Source organism: Camelus ferus, chromosome 12 (genome assembly GCF_009834535.1).
Source record: "Camelus ferus isolate YT-003-E chromosome 12, BCGSAC_Cfer_1.0, whole genome shotgun sequence".
Classification (NCBI taxonomy): domain Eukaryota; kingdom Metazoa; phylum Chordata; class Mammalia; order Artiodactyla; family Camelidae; genus Camelus; species Camelus ferus.
In genome coordinates, this window is record NC_045707.1 from 17,267,101 (window position 1) to 17,282,449 (window position 15,349).

Here is a 15,349-nt window from a genome sequence, read left to right on the forward strand (position 1 = left end):
GGTCATTGCTCTCAGGAATTGTTCAGGGAGATGCAGGTTACAGGCTCCCTCCCTGGCACCCAGGTCACAGCCCTTTGGAGATGCTTGAAACACCTCCTCCCTCTGTCCCCTCTCCGCCTTTCCATCAGTCCCATTAGTGAAACCACTGCTGTGGCTGACTGGTCTTTCCCTTCCACACTGTGACCTTTTCCCAGGTCAAAAGTGAGTCAACAACGATAATAATAACATCTATTGGGTGCTTGCCACTTTTGGGACCACCCTGAGCTATACAGCCATTATCTCATTCAGTTCTTATGACAACACCATGACGTAGTTTTTATTTTACAGATAGGGAGAGCGAAGAGCAGAGTGTTTAAGTAACTCCCAAGCCACACAGCTTGTCCGGGATAGGCTGGGATCCAACCCCATCCTTTCTGATGTCATCATGCCCTACTGCTCTGGGGAGTAGCTGGGGTTAGGAATCAGGGGTCTGCTGTCAATACTGCATTGTGTTTCCTGGCTTCCCCACCTCTGGATTCGGAGACTGGAACACAAATGTTTCTTGTGCTCGACAGCTCTCAGTCTAACTGTGATATTTCACATTGTCCCCTTTTTACATCGTCTTGACTTTGGGTCCCAGTCCTGGGGAGGGAACACTGGGGCTTGGAGGGGTAAGGGGGTGACGAGAGACCACGGGTGAGGGCAGGAGGCAGAAGCGGCGTGGAGGTCCTATTGTTCAGTGGCAGCGGAAGGGGATTCTCATCCTGCTCTGGAGTAAGCGTTGTGGGTGGATGGCCCCTGCTCTCAAAGAACTCCATTTCCAAGGTCGTCCTCTGAGTGTGGGATGGGACACAGACTCAGTCAAGACCTTGAAAGCTCGGTGACAGTTTATTGAAGTGATTTCAGGGAATGGGCAAGCACAAGGAGCAGGCAGTTCAGACGGGTTTGAACTGACGAGCGGGAGTGACTTTTTTTTTTGAAACCGTGAACTCTCCTGTCTTCAGGTCAGCAGCACGGCAGCCTGTCTCTATTGCCTTTAGAATGTGTTTTGGTCTTGAGTACATGGCAGGTGTCTTGAGGGCTTACAACTCTTCAGACTCAGTGGGGAAATCACCCTTAAAGGCCACTCAAAAAGATCCCTATGCCTCCTCGCATCCTTATTCCACCGCCACCCCACCTCTGCTTCTTCAAGGGGCAGAGCAACGTGCCCTCTCAGAGCAAGGAAAAACACCAAAGGAAGAACTCCCTCTCTCTTCCCGGTCTGCTATCCTGTGCCCTCCCCGTGGGCAGGGAATCTGGCGGACTGCCTTAAAGAGCTTTGCCTCTGGCCAGGGCTGGGCACAGGCAAATCCACATCTTAGACATTACAGAGACAGGGAGATAGAAAAAGACAGGTCGGGAGATTGAGAGCAGGAAATGTATTGCCAATGGATGAGTAGGGGAGGAAGAAAAGAGAAATAAGGGCGAGGAGAAGAAGGGAGGGGAACTGAGAGAGGAGACACACGGGGCTGTAGAGGATGAACAGAAAGGGAGACTGAGGGTGACGGAGGAGGTGAAAAGGGCTGGCTGGATAGGAAAGAAAGCTTCCCAGAAGAGACATGTGGCTAGCACCAAGGAAAGAGAAAACTCTTGAGCTCAGGGGCTTCTTCAGGGGAGGACTATTTCCCAGGGCAAGTTCTGATACAGGCTAACTGGGTCCCTGATGTGCTGGCTTGCAGGCGTTTCCTGCAGCCTCACGTGAGCCTGCTTCCCTCCCCCTCATCATCAGGACATTCTCTGTGGGACAGAAATTCTAATATTGACTTAAATGGAGCATATGTGGAAGGAATTTGACTTTGAACTCTCATGTAATGTAGCTCCGGGCCACAGAGAACTTTGGAGTTCTTGATAACATTATTTTGATCTACTATGAATAATCGAGCTGGTAATATTTTGAAGGATGTTGATTTCTCATTCAAATATTCTGATGATGGGAGTTATTGGGGGATATGGCTGGGTGCCTGGTGGGGACAAGGAGGACAGAGGTGAGGAGGGAATATGTGGGCAGGGTTTGCAACATTTCCTGGTCTGAGGGATCCTGCAGGGCAGATGTTCTGTGTGTGGTGGGAAAGCACTGGCCTGGACTGCACTCATCTTCTTTGGGGGCACCAAGGTCTATTATAAGCAGCCCCAGGGAGGACTGTGGTTGCAGGGGATCTGGGTCAGACAGTAGGAGGCTACTGAAGAGAATGTCCCAGCCCCGGTCTTGGGCACATGGCAGTTGTAATGGATGCTTGTGGACCCTGGAGGGCTCTTGGCTGAAAAGTGAATGAGGTACCTTTGTGGGGACTTGTCTGGAGGCAGAGGGATGGACAAGATGGCCTTGGAACTCACAGACCACTTCCCGCTCCCTGTGCCTCCTGTTGATTCTGTGCAGGGGGGTGGTCAGCAAAGCAGCAGGCTTTAGGGCTGGGAATCAGGGGGTCTTGGGGTCAGGCAGCGGGGCAGGGGGCCCTTTAGCTCCTGTAACTCTTGGTGGACGAGGTCTTGGAGATGATGCGCATGCTGGAGCTGCTGCCGCTCATGCCGCGGCCGCTGGTGGAGCTGAAGCTGCCGCCGCTGCCCCCGTAGCTGAGGCCACTGCCATAGCTGCCCCCAGTCATGCAGAGGCCGCCGCCCCCGCTGTAGCCTGAGCCCCCGGAGGAGGAGACCACGGCTGTGGAGAGAAGACACAGAGCACACTGGCAGGCTCCTCCTCAGCTCGGGTCTCCTACCCTGGCCGCCTCCCTCCCACAGTGCTCCACGAGGACCCTCGCTGTCCCTGTCACATGCTGCCTCGATGTACACACTCCCATGGCAAGTGTCAGAACGCTCCCAGCTGTGACCACACTGGTCTCCTTCGCAGGCCTGAGAGGACGCCCTTATTCTGATCACCCCCATTTTATAGGGGAGGAAGCACAGGTACAAGTAGCATGCCAAGGTCACATCTGCCAGAACCCAGGGCTTTGGGTCTCTGTGCTGTTTGCCCTTCATCTCTACCCCGGGCTCTAATGCTGGATGGAATGCGAGGCCCCATAAACTGTGTGGGGATCACAGGCCCCCATATGGGAGGGGCCCGAAGGCCACCCAGGTGAACCTGCCTCTGGGTTGGAATCCCCACTACTGCATCACTGAGAGCCAATGGCTTAGTTGCAAATCCTCTCAGGGAATCGGAGCTCACTGCCCCGAGATGCAGCTCTTCGCAGCCTGCCAAACATCTGAAGACACCTCTTCCACCTCCCTTCTCAGTATCTGTCTCTCCAGTTGCAGCATCGTTGTTCCCTGTATTCATTGGTTTCAAGCCCTCCCCCGTCCTGGTTTACCAGCCTCCTTCATGTGGTCTGACTCACATGGCGCCCAAGGGAACTCCACTTCCTGAGCCCGGGGCTCAGTGCCCCGCAGATGCCACCTGAGCCTGCTGGTCTGGGTCCTCCTACAGGATAACTCCCCCTGGCTTTCCTCCTGGGACCTCAGGCCAAGCTTCCCTGCTCTACTTGTTCAATTAATTGGCTTCAATTCTAAACACAGGTCTTCAGATTTAGGCTGTTTAACAGCCTCTTACTAGCTCTGCAGGTTTGAATTCCTGCGGGAACTAGCTGAGGAATCAGGCACTTAGGCGGGGGACCCATTGCTCTGCGCGTAGTCCTGTCCCACAAATGGGGTCCTCTGAGACCAGGTTGGAGTCCGTTCCTGTGGACACATGATGTCACTGGGACCTCTGGGGTGGGGGGTCACCATGACTCTCTCTCGAGCCCACTGGGAGGAAGGGCCAAAGGAGAGAGGGGTCTCCACAGAGCCCCCCAAACGGCCTCAATGATGTCTCGCCCCAGCCTGCTCGCAATCTAGTCACCAAATCCTTGTTGGTGATGCCCTTAGCTTCCGTTTTGTCGCCCACTTTCCTGCCATCTCAAGACATTTACTCACAGATATTCACGGTTCCGACACCTTCTCCAGTGAGTCTGTTGCAGGTGGGGAAAGAAAGAGACATTTCATTCGCTGAGAAGTTAGAGAGCCTTGGGTTCTTTGTATTTAAAGCTATCAGCACAGAGGGCTGGCTGTGTGCCGGGCACTGTGCTTAACAAGCATTTCATTCATCTCGTAAGCTGTAGGAAGCTGGTGTGTATCTGGGAGGGGACATCCAGAAGAGAGATCAGGTCAAGATACATAGAGAAATGGGAAGAGGATCCCATGCTCACGAGGTCTAGAGGGACCGTCAGATGGTTGGCATCTCTGGGCAAATATGGAGCCCCTGAACCTCATTCTGAGTGTGGCCTCATTTGTCACAAGGCCTGGGTAGAAATGGCCCTGCTTATGGCCTTCCAGGTAGTCAGGGCCACCTCTCCCTGAAGCCTTTCACCCTAGTCCCTGCCCTGGGTGCCCCAGGAGCTATTGGAGTGCCTGCAACCACAGGTTGCCTGCAGGGAGCATCTGCATTTCAACCGTGTTTCTGCCCTGGGCCTTTCTATCTGGAGCCTGGCACCGTGGGGCTCTCGGCCTCTGTGGCATCGCTCCAGTGCTCTGGTGGCATCTATCTGAACCGTGATAGGAGGAGAAGGTCACCCACCGGCACTCCTCGCCCTCCAGCAGCTTGCGGTAGGTGGCGATCTCGATGTCCAGAGCCAGCTTGACGTTCATCAGCTCCTGGTACTCGCGCAGCTGCTGCGCCATGTCCTGCTTGGCCTTCTGCAGGGCCTCCTCCAGCTCGGCCAGCTTGTGCTTGGCGTCCTTGAGGGCCAGCTCCCCACGCTGCTCTGCATCGGCGAATGGAGGCCTGGAGCACGGCACACTGCCGGGAGGACACAGGGAATGCAGTCAGATGTGGGCTTTAGGTTAAAAATACGGAAGGATTTTCTGAAATTTCATGCCAAGAAGGTGGGGGCTCCATCATCTTGAAAGCTAAGATTCATGTCTGTTTCCCTTGGATAAGCTGAGGATCAGAGGGGATGGAGAAATGGTTTGGGGTCCCTTTCATTGCTGAACTTCTCTGGATTGTGGGTAAGTAAAGCAAGTCAGAGTTTTGCCACGCACACCTCCAGAGGACAGCACCTTTCCTAGAGGAACTGACGTTGCACAGACCTCAGAAGGAAGGTCCTGATGTCCCCGGTGGGTGGGGAGACTGCACGTTTACATTCCTGGACGGTCACTCGGCTGGGGGTGCGGGGCTTCTCTCTGCCGGGGCTGTGTTAAAACCAGGCCAGGTCTGCCTAGAAGCAGGGAAGGATGGGGTGGCTGCTGGGAGCTCAGCCCTACCTGCTTCTTCACGTTGTCAATCTCAGAGCGCAGCCTCTGCATCACCCGGTTCAGCTCGGAGATCTCCATCTTGGTGGAGCGAAGGTCGTCCCCGTGCCGGCCGGCGGACCGCTGCAGCTCCTCGTACTGCGGGGAAGGGGAAGCAGGAGGCGGGGATGGTCACGCCAGAGGAGAGGAGGTGGGGGTTTCCCAGGGCTCAGCAGGCTTCCGATGTGCTGCTTAGACGCATGTCCCTGTGCACCCCTGCACCCCACCCCGCTCTCTCCATCAAGTCCAGCCCACTGCCTCTTGGTGCTGCCCCTCACTCTCCGTATCTGCAGGCTCCACCCTACAGCCGGACCCTTCTTCCTGTATCCCATCTTTCATTCCTCTTCTTCACTACCACGTAGCTCACTCTCACAAATTCAGCATCATGCCAGGGTGCCTGTCACTCTCGGATTTTAAAGCTCTTTCCTATTTGTTTTCCTTGGCAACACATCTCATATCCCCAGGGACTCCCCAGCTCAGCGTGTTCGCTCTAACCTGGAAACTCTCCTTGTGTGACCCCTAGCCAGCCTTTGCCCCAGCCCCTTGGCTCCAGCTGGTTCTCCTCTCTGGATTCAGGAGGCTAAAACCTGCCTCTTGTTCCCACCCTCCCTCTCTCACTCTGCTGGCACTGGTGGCCAGGACTATCCAGCAGTCCCTCACCTCTCCTCTGTAGGGCAGTGGAGTTATGTCCATCCTCCCTGTGGCAGAAGGTCTGACCACCTCCTGCCTTTGTCTGGCTGTTCCCCCAGGTTCTGACGGTGCTGCCTGAAGAGTCCTCAGAACTGAAGGTAAGCCCTGAACTGAACTCAGATCCCTTTGACCCCATCAGACTGGGAGGACAAGGCTCTTCTTAAATTTGCCTTTGAAATATCGGTTCTTTATGACTGTTTCACAAATTTGACCTCGACGTCTCACCTTGATCTGGTACCAGGACTCAGCCTCGGCCCGGCTGCGGTTGGCGATGTCCTCATACTGGGCCTTGACCTCAGCGATGATGCTGTCCAGGTCCAGCTTGCGGTTGTTGTCCATGGACAGGACCACATTGGTTTCAGAGATCTGGGCCTGAAGTTGAGCCAGCTCCTGCGAGGGGGCCGAGACGGGAGAGCTGAGGCAGGGTGTGTGTGTGCATGTGCATGTGTGAGCATGTGTGTGTTGGAGGGGAGGCTGTGACCAGCCCCCAGGCTCTGGCATAGAGGGCCCCACTCGCACTGTCTGCCTGCCAGCCTGCTTAGGTCTGAAAGGGCTGGGAAGGACATCAGGGAGGTCACTGGGTTTACGCCCGTCCTCTGTTGCCGCCTCATCTGCACAGAGGGAGAAGCAAGGGAATTTCTCCAGAAATTACTCCCATTCTCAGTGCACCTTGCCGCGACCTGTCAGTGCCACAATGTCTCACGTTCTGAGAAAACGCAGCCTTTCTCACCAAATAAAGTAATCATTTTGTGAAAGAAATCTGAGTCAGAAAGAGCCAGAAAGCTGTGCTGTGTTCCAGCCCCATTTACCAACGTTGCTCCTCCCTGCTCCTCAGGGATGGGAAATGGAAACCAGCTCAAAACAGCAGAAAGACTGGCTCTGCCAGGCAGGTTGGCTAGCGTCTCTGAGTCTAGAGGGGCTGGTCAGAGTGCTGCTTCCCGTGATTTCTGTGAGCATCAAATACACATGAAGTGGGTTTTGAAACAGAAAACCCACGATTAGTTTGTCAGTGATCACTTTCTGGGATCATGTAGGGTGGTGGTGGTTCCCCAAATGTGATCCTCAGAGCAGCAACATCGGCATCACCTGGGAACTTGATTGAAATGCAACATTTTGGGCCCCACCCTAGACTTCCTGAGAATTGGTGTTCTAACAAGACTTCTAGAAGATTCTGATGAGCTGTAAAATTTGAGAAGCACTGATCCAAAGCCCAAATCTAATATCCCTCTCCTTTCCTCATTAACAATTGGTTCATGCACTTCCTGCTTCAAGAAATTATTATTTTATTGTTGCTGTGTTGCAATTTGTTTTTCTGAAGTAGTTTTTCCTGGTAGCTGACCAAGCTGGCAGCGGGTGGGGTGGGGAGATCTCAGCCCACAAGCTTGCTGTTTGGAATTGGGAGCCAACACCACCCTGGCACTGAAGTAAATGAGCAGAGAAAATGATGTCTTTTTTGCCCCGAGTGGGTGGGATGATCATTGAAGCTGTCTACAGAATGCAGATCCCATGTTCCCGCTCCTGGAATATGACCAACTTCTGCTGGGCATCGGACATGTACCCCGAGGGCGGATTACCTGTCCTTACCAGGTTTGCCTGTGGCACACAGTGCATCCTGTCCCCCACCCCACCCCCCCGACATGCTCATCCCATCTCCCGCCTCACTCTATCTCTACTGCAGCCACCTGGGCCTCCTCCTGGCATTCCTGGAACCCCAGTTCCTTCAGGTTATCACCCACCATCTGCCTGCCACTGCTTCCTCTTGGCATTTTCTCCATCGCCCCTATCATGCCTGAAATGGTATCCTGACTTGATTCCCTGTACCACCTGTCTCCCCTCCCGTCATGGAAGCTTCCAGAACATTAGGGCCTTGACTGTGTTTGCCCAGTGCTGTGCCTGCAGCCCCAGGCAGTGTCGGGTGTCCAGAGGTTCACAGTAAAACGTGTCTACAGGAGAGCCAGGCACTTGCTTTGGGTGCTTCTAGAAGCACCCAAGGGCTCATCAATTGCCACTTGATTTGCGTAATTGCCTCCACTCTAGGAAGAGCAGCAGATAATACATCTGAGCTGGGCCGGGTGCCAGGTTGCTCAGTTCTATGGAACTGCACGTCATTCAACGGCAGGCAGTTCTTTTGTCTGACCCACAGCACATGCTTGAATTTCTCGCCTTGCCTGACCCACCAGCTGCCCTGGGAAACCTCATGTTCTCCTTTGGTAGGGGAAGTGGCATCTGCTCCATCAATTCCAACTTGGGTGAGGAGTAGAAAGGAGGCCTGGGAAGGGGCTGGTGGCCTCTATGCCCAGCTGAGGCCCCCAACCTCCAGCCCTTCTGGGGGGAACACCTGGCATGGCTTACCGCATCGTAGAACGCCCTCAGAAAGTTGATCTCATCCATCAAGGCTTCCACCTTGGCCTCCAGCTCCACCTTGCTCATGTAGGCGGCATCCACGTCCTGGGCACAGAACATGCTGTCACTCTGTGTCCCACCCTTCCTTGGCTAGCCAGACCCTCCGTCTGTGAGTTTGGCTGGAGAACTTTAGTTGCCAGGGATGAGAGTGTTTCCCTATCCCAGGCTGTGTATGGAGTGAAACGTCCAGGGGGTCCAAACTGTGTGAGGACCAGGGCACTCAGGGATGCCCACCTGCTTATCAGCTGGTACCACGTGGAAAGACATGTCACCTTCCCACGGTGAAGACGACCCAACCTGGTCCTCTGCTGCCTCCTGACTCTCCCAGCCTCTCCCTGAGGCTTCCCCTCCTCCTCACACCCTGCCCCTTCCTCCCCTCCACACACTGCTGCTCTGTTTTTCCTCTTCCTCCAGATTAGCTCTGGGGCGGGCTCTCTCCCTCCCTCTGCACATCCTCACTGAGCAGGAAGGTCCACAACTCCTGGAGTCGGTCCCCGTCCCATGCCTGTCCCCCAAGCCTGACCTGAGGTCCTGGAGACTCAGCTCCGCACAAGGCTCATGTTGCTTCGCCTCTCCCTGCACCAGACCCACGTGGGGAGAGAACTGGTGTAGTGATTTACAGCTCAGACTTTGGTGTCCTGGATCTGGACTCGCTTCTGATGATCTGGGTAACCTTGGGCAACCGATTTAACCTCCCTGAGCCTGAGTTTTTTCACTTCTAAAGTAAGACCTGCTTTTAAGATCATGCAAATTAAATGAAGCCATGTATACAGGGCCTCTGGCTTAAGTGGCAGCTGTCACTCCCAGAAGGGGCTGCCAGGGTCCCAGAGTCAGGAGGGAGCATCCCTGTCCCCTCACCTTCTTGAGCACCACAAACTCATTCTCCACTGCTGTGCGCCTGTTGATTTCTTCTTCGTACCTGCGGGAAGGATGAAGGAGCGGATGGGTGTTCGGAGCGGGGGATTCTGGGCGTGAGGGCCAACGGCAGGGGCTGTAGGTGGGTTTCCAGGGAAGACTTGGAAAACGTGCTGCTACAGCATAGCTCTCGTGGGCCCCCCAATCCCAAATCCATCAAACATGCACGCTGTGCAAACAAAACCCAAACACAAAGCAACAGCAAAACAGAACCGCCTCTCATTCCCTGTGAGGTCGCTTTCTCACAGCTCTGCTCCACGGAGGTCCCGTGAAGGCTTGTGCTGCTTCCTCTTACCCCATGGTCTCACCCCAAGCCAGACAAGGGCCATGGGAGGGGGAAGAGAGAGCAGTAAGGCCGGCGGCCCAGGCCTCGGCTGGCGCCTGCACCCCGGGGCATCCTCACATTGCCTCACTGTCCTGTTCTCAGCCATTGACCCGCAGCCTGGGAAGCAGCCTTCAGGTTAATAAGACACCTCCCACTTACCCCCTCCACCAAGTTTCCTCATTTTCAATTTGCCCCTAGGCAGCAACCCCACTCCCCACTGTCCCCCACCCTCTGATTCTGGGAAGGAAGTTTCACATCTGCTTTAGGTAACCCTGCCTTCTAAGCATCAGCCAATCCCACCCTCTTGGCAGCTCCAGACGGCTGTGGTTTGGGCTTGTCTCCTCCACCTACTAGCTGAATAACCCAGGGCAGGTCCCTTAACCTCTCAGAGGCTCTTTCCCACCTATGAATCGGCTTCTCGTTATTTTTTTAAAACTACAAAGTACTATCCCACACGATTATACATCCAAAATCTCCCCCACTTTTTTATTGCCTCTACTGTCCAGAAGTATCTAAGAAACCTCTTTCTGCCACTGACTCACTGACTCTTCAGTACTGTGCCTCCTCCCCAGCGCTCTGGGAAACTGATCTTGCTCGCCTTATTGTTTCCTTGAATTGTCTTTTCATTAAATCTGACCATCTTTTCTTTACCTGACTTCATGCAATTGTCCTGTGTTTCCCAGTTCATAGTCCCTCTGCCAGAGGGCAAGAATCATGTGGCCCTGCACAGGGCTCTTAGACACCTGCCATTGGAACGTCGCAGTCCATTAACCAGGAGAGGGCTCTTCGACAGATCCCCCACTCAACCTTGAGCTTTTACCTCCTCCTCCTGGAAGCCCTCTTGGATTGAATCACTGTTACCCCACCTTTGCATGCTGTTATAAATTACCCATCTGCTTCTCTTGTCTATGTTTGCATCCGTACACACATATACCTAATCATCAATACAATAAAACAGCTAACACGTATTAACAGCAGCTTACTATGTGTCAGACAGTGGGCAGCCTACCAAGAACTTTATATGCAAGTTTTGATTTAACAGTTTCAGTTCCTCTATGAGATGGGTACTATTAATATCCCCTTTAGCAGACAAAGGCACTGGAGCTTAGAGAGGTTAGTTTTCTTTAGGTCATTGAGCTAGTGAGTGGTTGAACCAAGTTTCTAAATCTGGTGCTCTATTCTATAGTGCTGTTCGACAGAACTGTCTGTGGTGATGGAAATGCTCTGTATCTGCATCCACTATGGGACCCACTAGTCACATGTGGCGCCTAAGCACTTGAAATGTGGCTAGTGTCATTAAGAGGCTGAATTTAAAATTTTATATAACTTTACTTGGTTTAAATTTAAGTAGCTAGTGGCTATCATGTTAGCACAACTCTAAAACCTGGATTCTTACTCCATTATACAAACAGCAACCAAAACTTATCAAGTCACTTATTTTGTTTGGACCAAGAACATTAGAAATAAATTAAAACAATATAAATGAGAAATTACTCGTATCTATAGTAGAAACATACCATTATATTTAGTGGTGTGTGTGTGTGTGTGAAGTTCCAGGGAGAAGGCAGCAAATATGCCTCCTTTTTCTTCATTCCCCAACCTTAGCCAGGGCCGTGGTGGATGCATGAACATTGTGAAGTCAGCAATGGGAAGGAGACGAACAAATGTGAGTATGAGATTCTATGAGTTCATAACTCATGAGTTGCTACCTGTATAAACTTGGATGAGTCATTTGCTATCTCAGAGCCTTACATTTCCTCATCTGCAGAGCTGACCACGTCGCATGTATCATGCCCTTTGTGCCCGTGTTAGTTATCATCTCTAACCCTAGCCCCTTCCCAAAGCCTCAATGTTCTTGACTTCAGGGTTCCAGTTCTTTTTCTGATTCCACCTCCGTGCCCTAAGTGTGTGCCCTATTTCCTGCTGGACTAGGCACTTCCGGAGAGCAGAGCCTCCCCTGGAGCCTCAGGGTTGAGCCCCCACTCACTTGATCTTGAAGTCCTCCACCACGTCCTGCATGCTCCTCAGCTCCGTCTCCAGCCTCAAGCGCTCTCCACCCAGGCTGTCCAGCTGCCGCCTCAGGTTGCTGATGTAGGCTTCAAACATGGGCTCGATGTTGGCCCTGGTGGTCTTATGTTCCTGCAACAGGCTCCATTTGGTCTCCAGGACCTTGTTCTGCTGTTCCAGGAACCGCACCTGCCCCAGCCAGAGATAAGAGACTGTTAGCACTTTCCTGCAGCATCAGTCTCCTGGAGGGCTCTGAGATACAGGACCCTCAACATTGCAGGGGCCCTGCAAGACCTCAAAGTCCAGGTGTCAGGCTCCTCCTCTTTGTCTTGAGTCTGGAAGAAGACTGGAACTTAAAGCCAAGCCAGTGTTGGTGCAATGAGCCTGGGAGACAGGCAGTGGCTTGGTTTGAAGATGGGGTCAGGAAGTAGGGTCAGCGAGGCTGGAAACTGTCTAAATACACAAAACCATGCTGATGTGCAGTAGCTGAAGGGAAGGATACTTGACCACGTTACTGAGATTTTGTTTCCCGTTAAATGGGCAGGAGGGTCTTGGCAGAAAATTTGATCCATTTTCTTTCTGACATGATTTTTCCAGATCTAGAATCTGGACTCACCAGTCCAGGAATGCTGGGATGGGTCACTCTAGAGTTGTCTTGAGGGGCCTGGGCACAATCCCAGCCATGTCCCTCACTGCTGTATGGCCTTGGGCAAGCCCCTTCTTTTCTCAGCTCTCTTAGAGCCCTGTGGTCCTGTGCTAGTAATCTGGTTTTCTTGAATTGCATTTATTTGCTCCTCAGTCCGGGAGGTAGACTTGGGAATACACAAAACCTTTCTGCCTAAACAAATCCTTCTGTTGGGAGTAGCTGGAATGACACACAGCCTCAGAGAACGAAAAAGCAGAGCCTCCAAGACTTTGGCAGTGTACCTGCAGAGGTTCTGTAACAAATGCACCCCACTCCCTGCTCCCTACTTCCTCTTTCCTTGTCCTGGCTCCAAGTCCTCCCCAGCCCCATCCCCTCATTCCCCAGGACCCCTCCAGATGAACCCAGGAAAGGCAGGGCCCACATCCTTCCCCGTAGAACTGGGCTCCTGGAAATCTCACAACTGTTGGTGCAAACACCAGGTTGACTGGGGGGCATGAGTGATGAAGTCCTCACCAGTACCTTTGGTTAACTTTATACTTTCAAAGGTCTAGGTCCAAATGATGAGGCATTTCATGTCCTGTTAGATCTGCAAGAGGACCTTAGAGTCCATCTGTCCAACCCAACTGAGGCCCAAGAATTTAGGGATGCTCCTAGCAGGAGAGCTGAGGATGGATCCTGGGCTACTTGCCCTCCATCCCTGACCTTTTTTTTTTTTTTTTTTCTTTTTCTTTGGTTTAGCGCTATTTCTTCCAGACTCCAGATATGGAGCCTGAATGATCCAGGATCCTTGAATTTGTTCTTGCCTGGGAAAACCAACCGGTTCAGATGTGAACTGGAGGTGGTGTAAATTAGACTGTTTCTTTCACCGGAACTGGGAAAATCCCTAGGACACCAGACTAACAGCAGGGAGACCTCTCCTCCCACCAAAAGGAATTCTGAAAGACTGAGCATGCCCCCGCCAACCACCCCGACATACCTGAATCACTAGAGACACTGCCCAGGCCTTGTCTCTGTCAAATGGCAGGAAAACGTACCCCAGCCCACTTCTGTGAGCTGAACTTGTAACCTTTCCTTCCTTTATCTCCTGCCTTCCAAACTGATTCTTTTTCGCTGTCTAATTTTAAGCCAAGTACAAGATCACTATCCATCAAGAGGGCAATGTTCTTGCTGTGGGTCAGACAGCTCTAGAGTCTGGAGATGGACAGTTCTCTCATCTCAACAAAGTAAGAAATCACTTTGTCCTCTACCCTGTCGGCAGTCTTCTCAACCCGCAAGACTTCAGAGGAACACAGAAAGCAGAGATCCCCCTGGGCGCCAGCCGCTTTCCTGGTAGGGACCCCACTGGCCTCTCACCTTGTCGATGAAGGAGGCGAACTTGTTGTTGAGGGTCTTGATCTGCTCGCGCTCCTCCTTCCGCACCCGCTGGAGGGACGGATCGATCTCCAGGTGAAGGGGGGTCAGGAGGCTCTGGTTGACAGTGACCTCCTGGATGCCTCCAGCGCCAGACATCATCCCACCTCCAAATCCAAAGCCACTGCTGGCTCCCCCTACCCTGTACCCTATGCCCCCAAGACCCAGCCCGTAGCCAGCACCTCCGAAGCTGGCCCGGCCAGAGCGGTAGCTCCCACCGATGGAGATCCTCTTACTACCCCCAAGGCTATGGAGGCTCCTGGTCCCAAAACCACCTCCAAAGCCACCCCCAAAGCTCTTCCTGCCCTGGGACATGGAGACAGAGCTGAAATTGGTGCGGCAGCCTGGAAGGAGGCTAGCTGAGGAAGCACTGAAGTTCCGAGTGCCCCCTGACTTGATGGTGATGGAGGATCGTTGAGTCATGGTGGGCGCTGGTGCCAGAGGGTTAGAAGAGTGAAAACGTCAAAAGGATGAGAAGCCTTCAAAGTCTCACTTTCCCCTCCTCTCCTTAACTTTTATCCCTTCCAAGAACTGGGCTTGGCCAGAGAAGATCAAAGACCACTCTGTTGAGTTCATCTCAATGGCATGTCTGGCCACAGCCCATTTTCCTGCCCCTCTCATCGTCACGGGGAACACCCCACCCAGGGCAGGACCAGGGCTGGGAATGTGGACTTGGGGCAGGCCTGGGTCCCAAGCCCGCCTACCCTCCTCCTGCCAGCCCAGATTCTCAGCCACACACTGCAGACCCTCCCATGACTTGCCATCAACTCCTCTGTTCTCAGGTCTTGAACTCGGAACCCATGCACTCAGTTCTGCCCTCCCCATCATGGTCACTTACAAGGGGAATAAATTATTGAGGATCTAGTCTGTGCCAGACCATGTGCAGGTCAGTCACAAGCATTAAGTTATTTGATTCTTATAATAACATTGTGAGGTTGGATGACCAAAATAATAATTGCCCACATTTATTGAGCAGCTGCCGTAAGTAGCTGCTTTACACCCATCTTCTCACTGAAACCTCACACAGCAGCACAGGGCAGCTGTTATTAGCTGTTATTATGATTCCTGTTTTGCCCATGGAGCGCTTGAGACAGACGTAGGGTAGTGAAGAAACTTGACGGAGGTCACATGACTAGTGAGCAATGAAGCCCATTTAGGACCCAGGGGTGTGACTGCAGGTTACTGACAGTAGATCGCAGTACCTGACACCGATGGAGGGGAGGTGGCTTGTCCCCGGGAAGGAGAAAATTCAGGATTTCATTCTCAATTCCTTTCCGCTCTACCCTTCATCCCCGGGTCTTTAACAACTGTTCTCAGTGTCATTTCTTTCCTTCCTGCCATCGTCTCCCTCCCAGCCCTTCCAAATTTTAGCTCCTTGTTTTACATTCATCTTCTCTCATCCTGGTTCATGGCCTCTTCCTTCCCTGCCGCTTAACCTCCTGCTCCTTCACGCTGGCCTGCTGTGTTTTGGATCCCTGGTTTCTGCATGTGGTTCTGAGTCCTGACCCCACTCCCTCCAAGCCCACACGGGCTGGCCCCACTCTGGGCAATGCCAGGGGCTCACGCCCTATGGGAGGGGTCCGGAGACAGTAAACTCAGGAATGTGGGAGCTTCTTGGGTGTCTCACGCTGCCTGCAGTTATGGGCCTAAATGGCCTGTCTGCTGGGTGGAAGGGTTCC

General features: G+C 52.9%; 1 protein-coding gene across 1 annotated transcript; it reads right to left on the reverse strand.

The window, feature by feature from the left end:
• Positions 1-861: 861 nt before the first annotated feature.
• Positions 862-14,351, reverse strand: LOC102507831 (keratin, type II cytoskeletal 5). The gene is given in 10 exon segments (XM_006192750.3): positions 862-2,674; positions 3,922-3,956; positions 4,562-4,758; positions 4,760-4,783; positions 5,248-5,373; positions 6,190-6,354; positions 8,317-8,412; positions 9,226-9,286; positions 11,595-11,803; positions 13,614-14,351. Coding segments are annotated over 10 exon segments (1,593 nt in total). The 5' UTR covers positions 14,094-14,351; the 3' UTR covers positions 862-2,474.
• Positions 14,352-15,349: the final 998 nt, after the last annotated feature.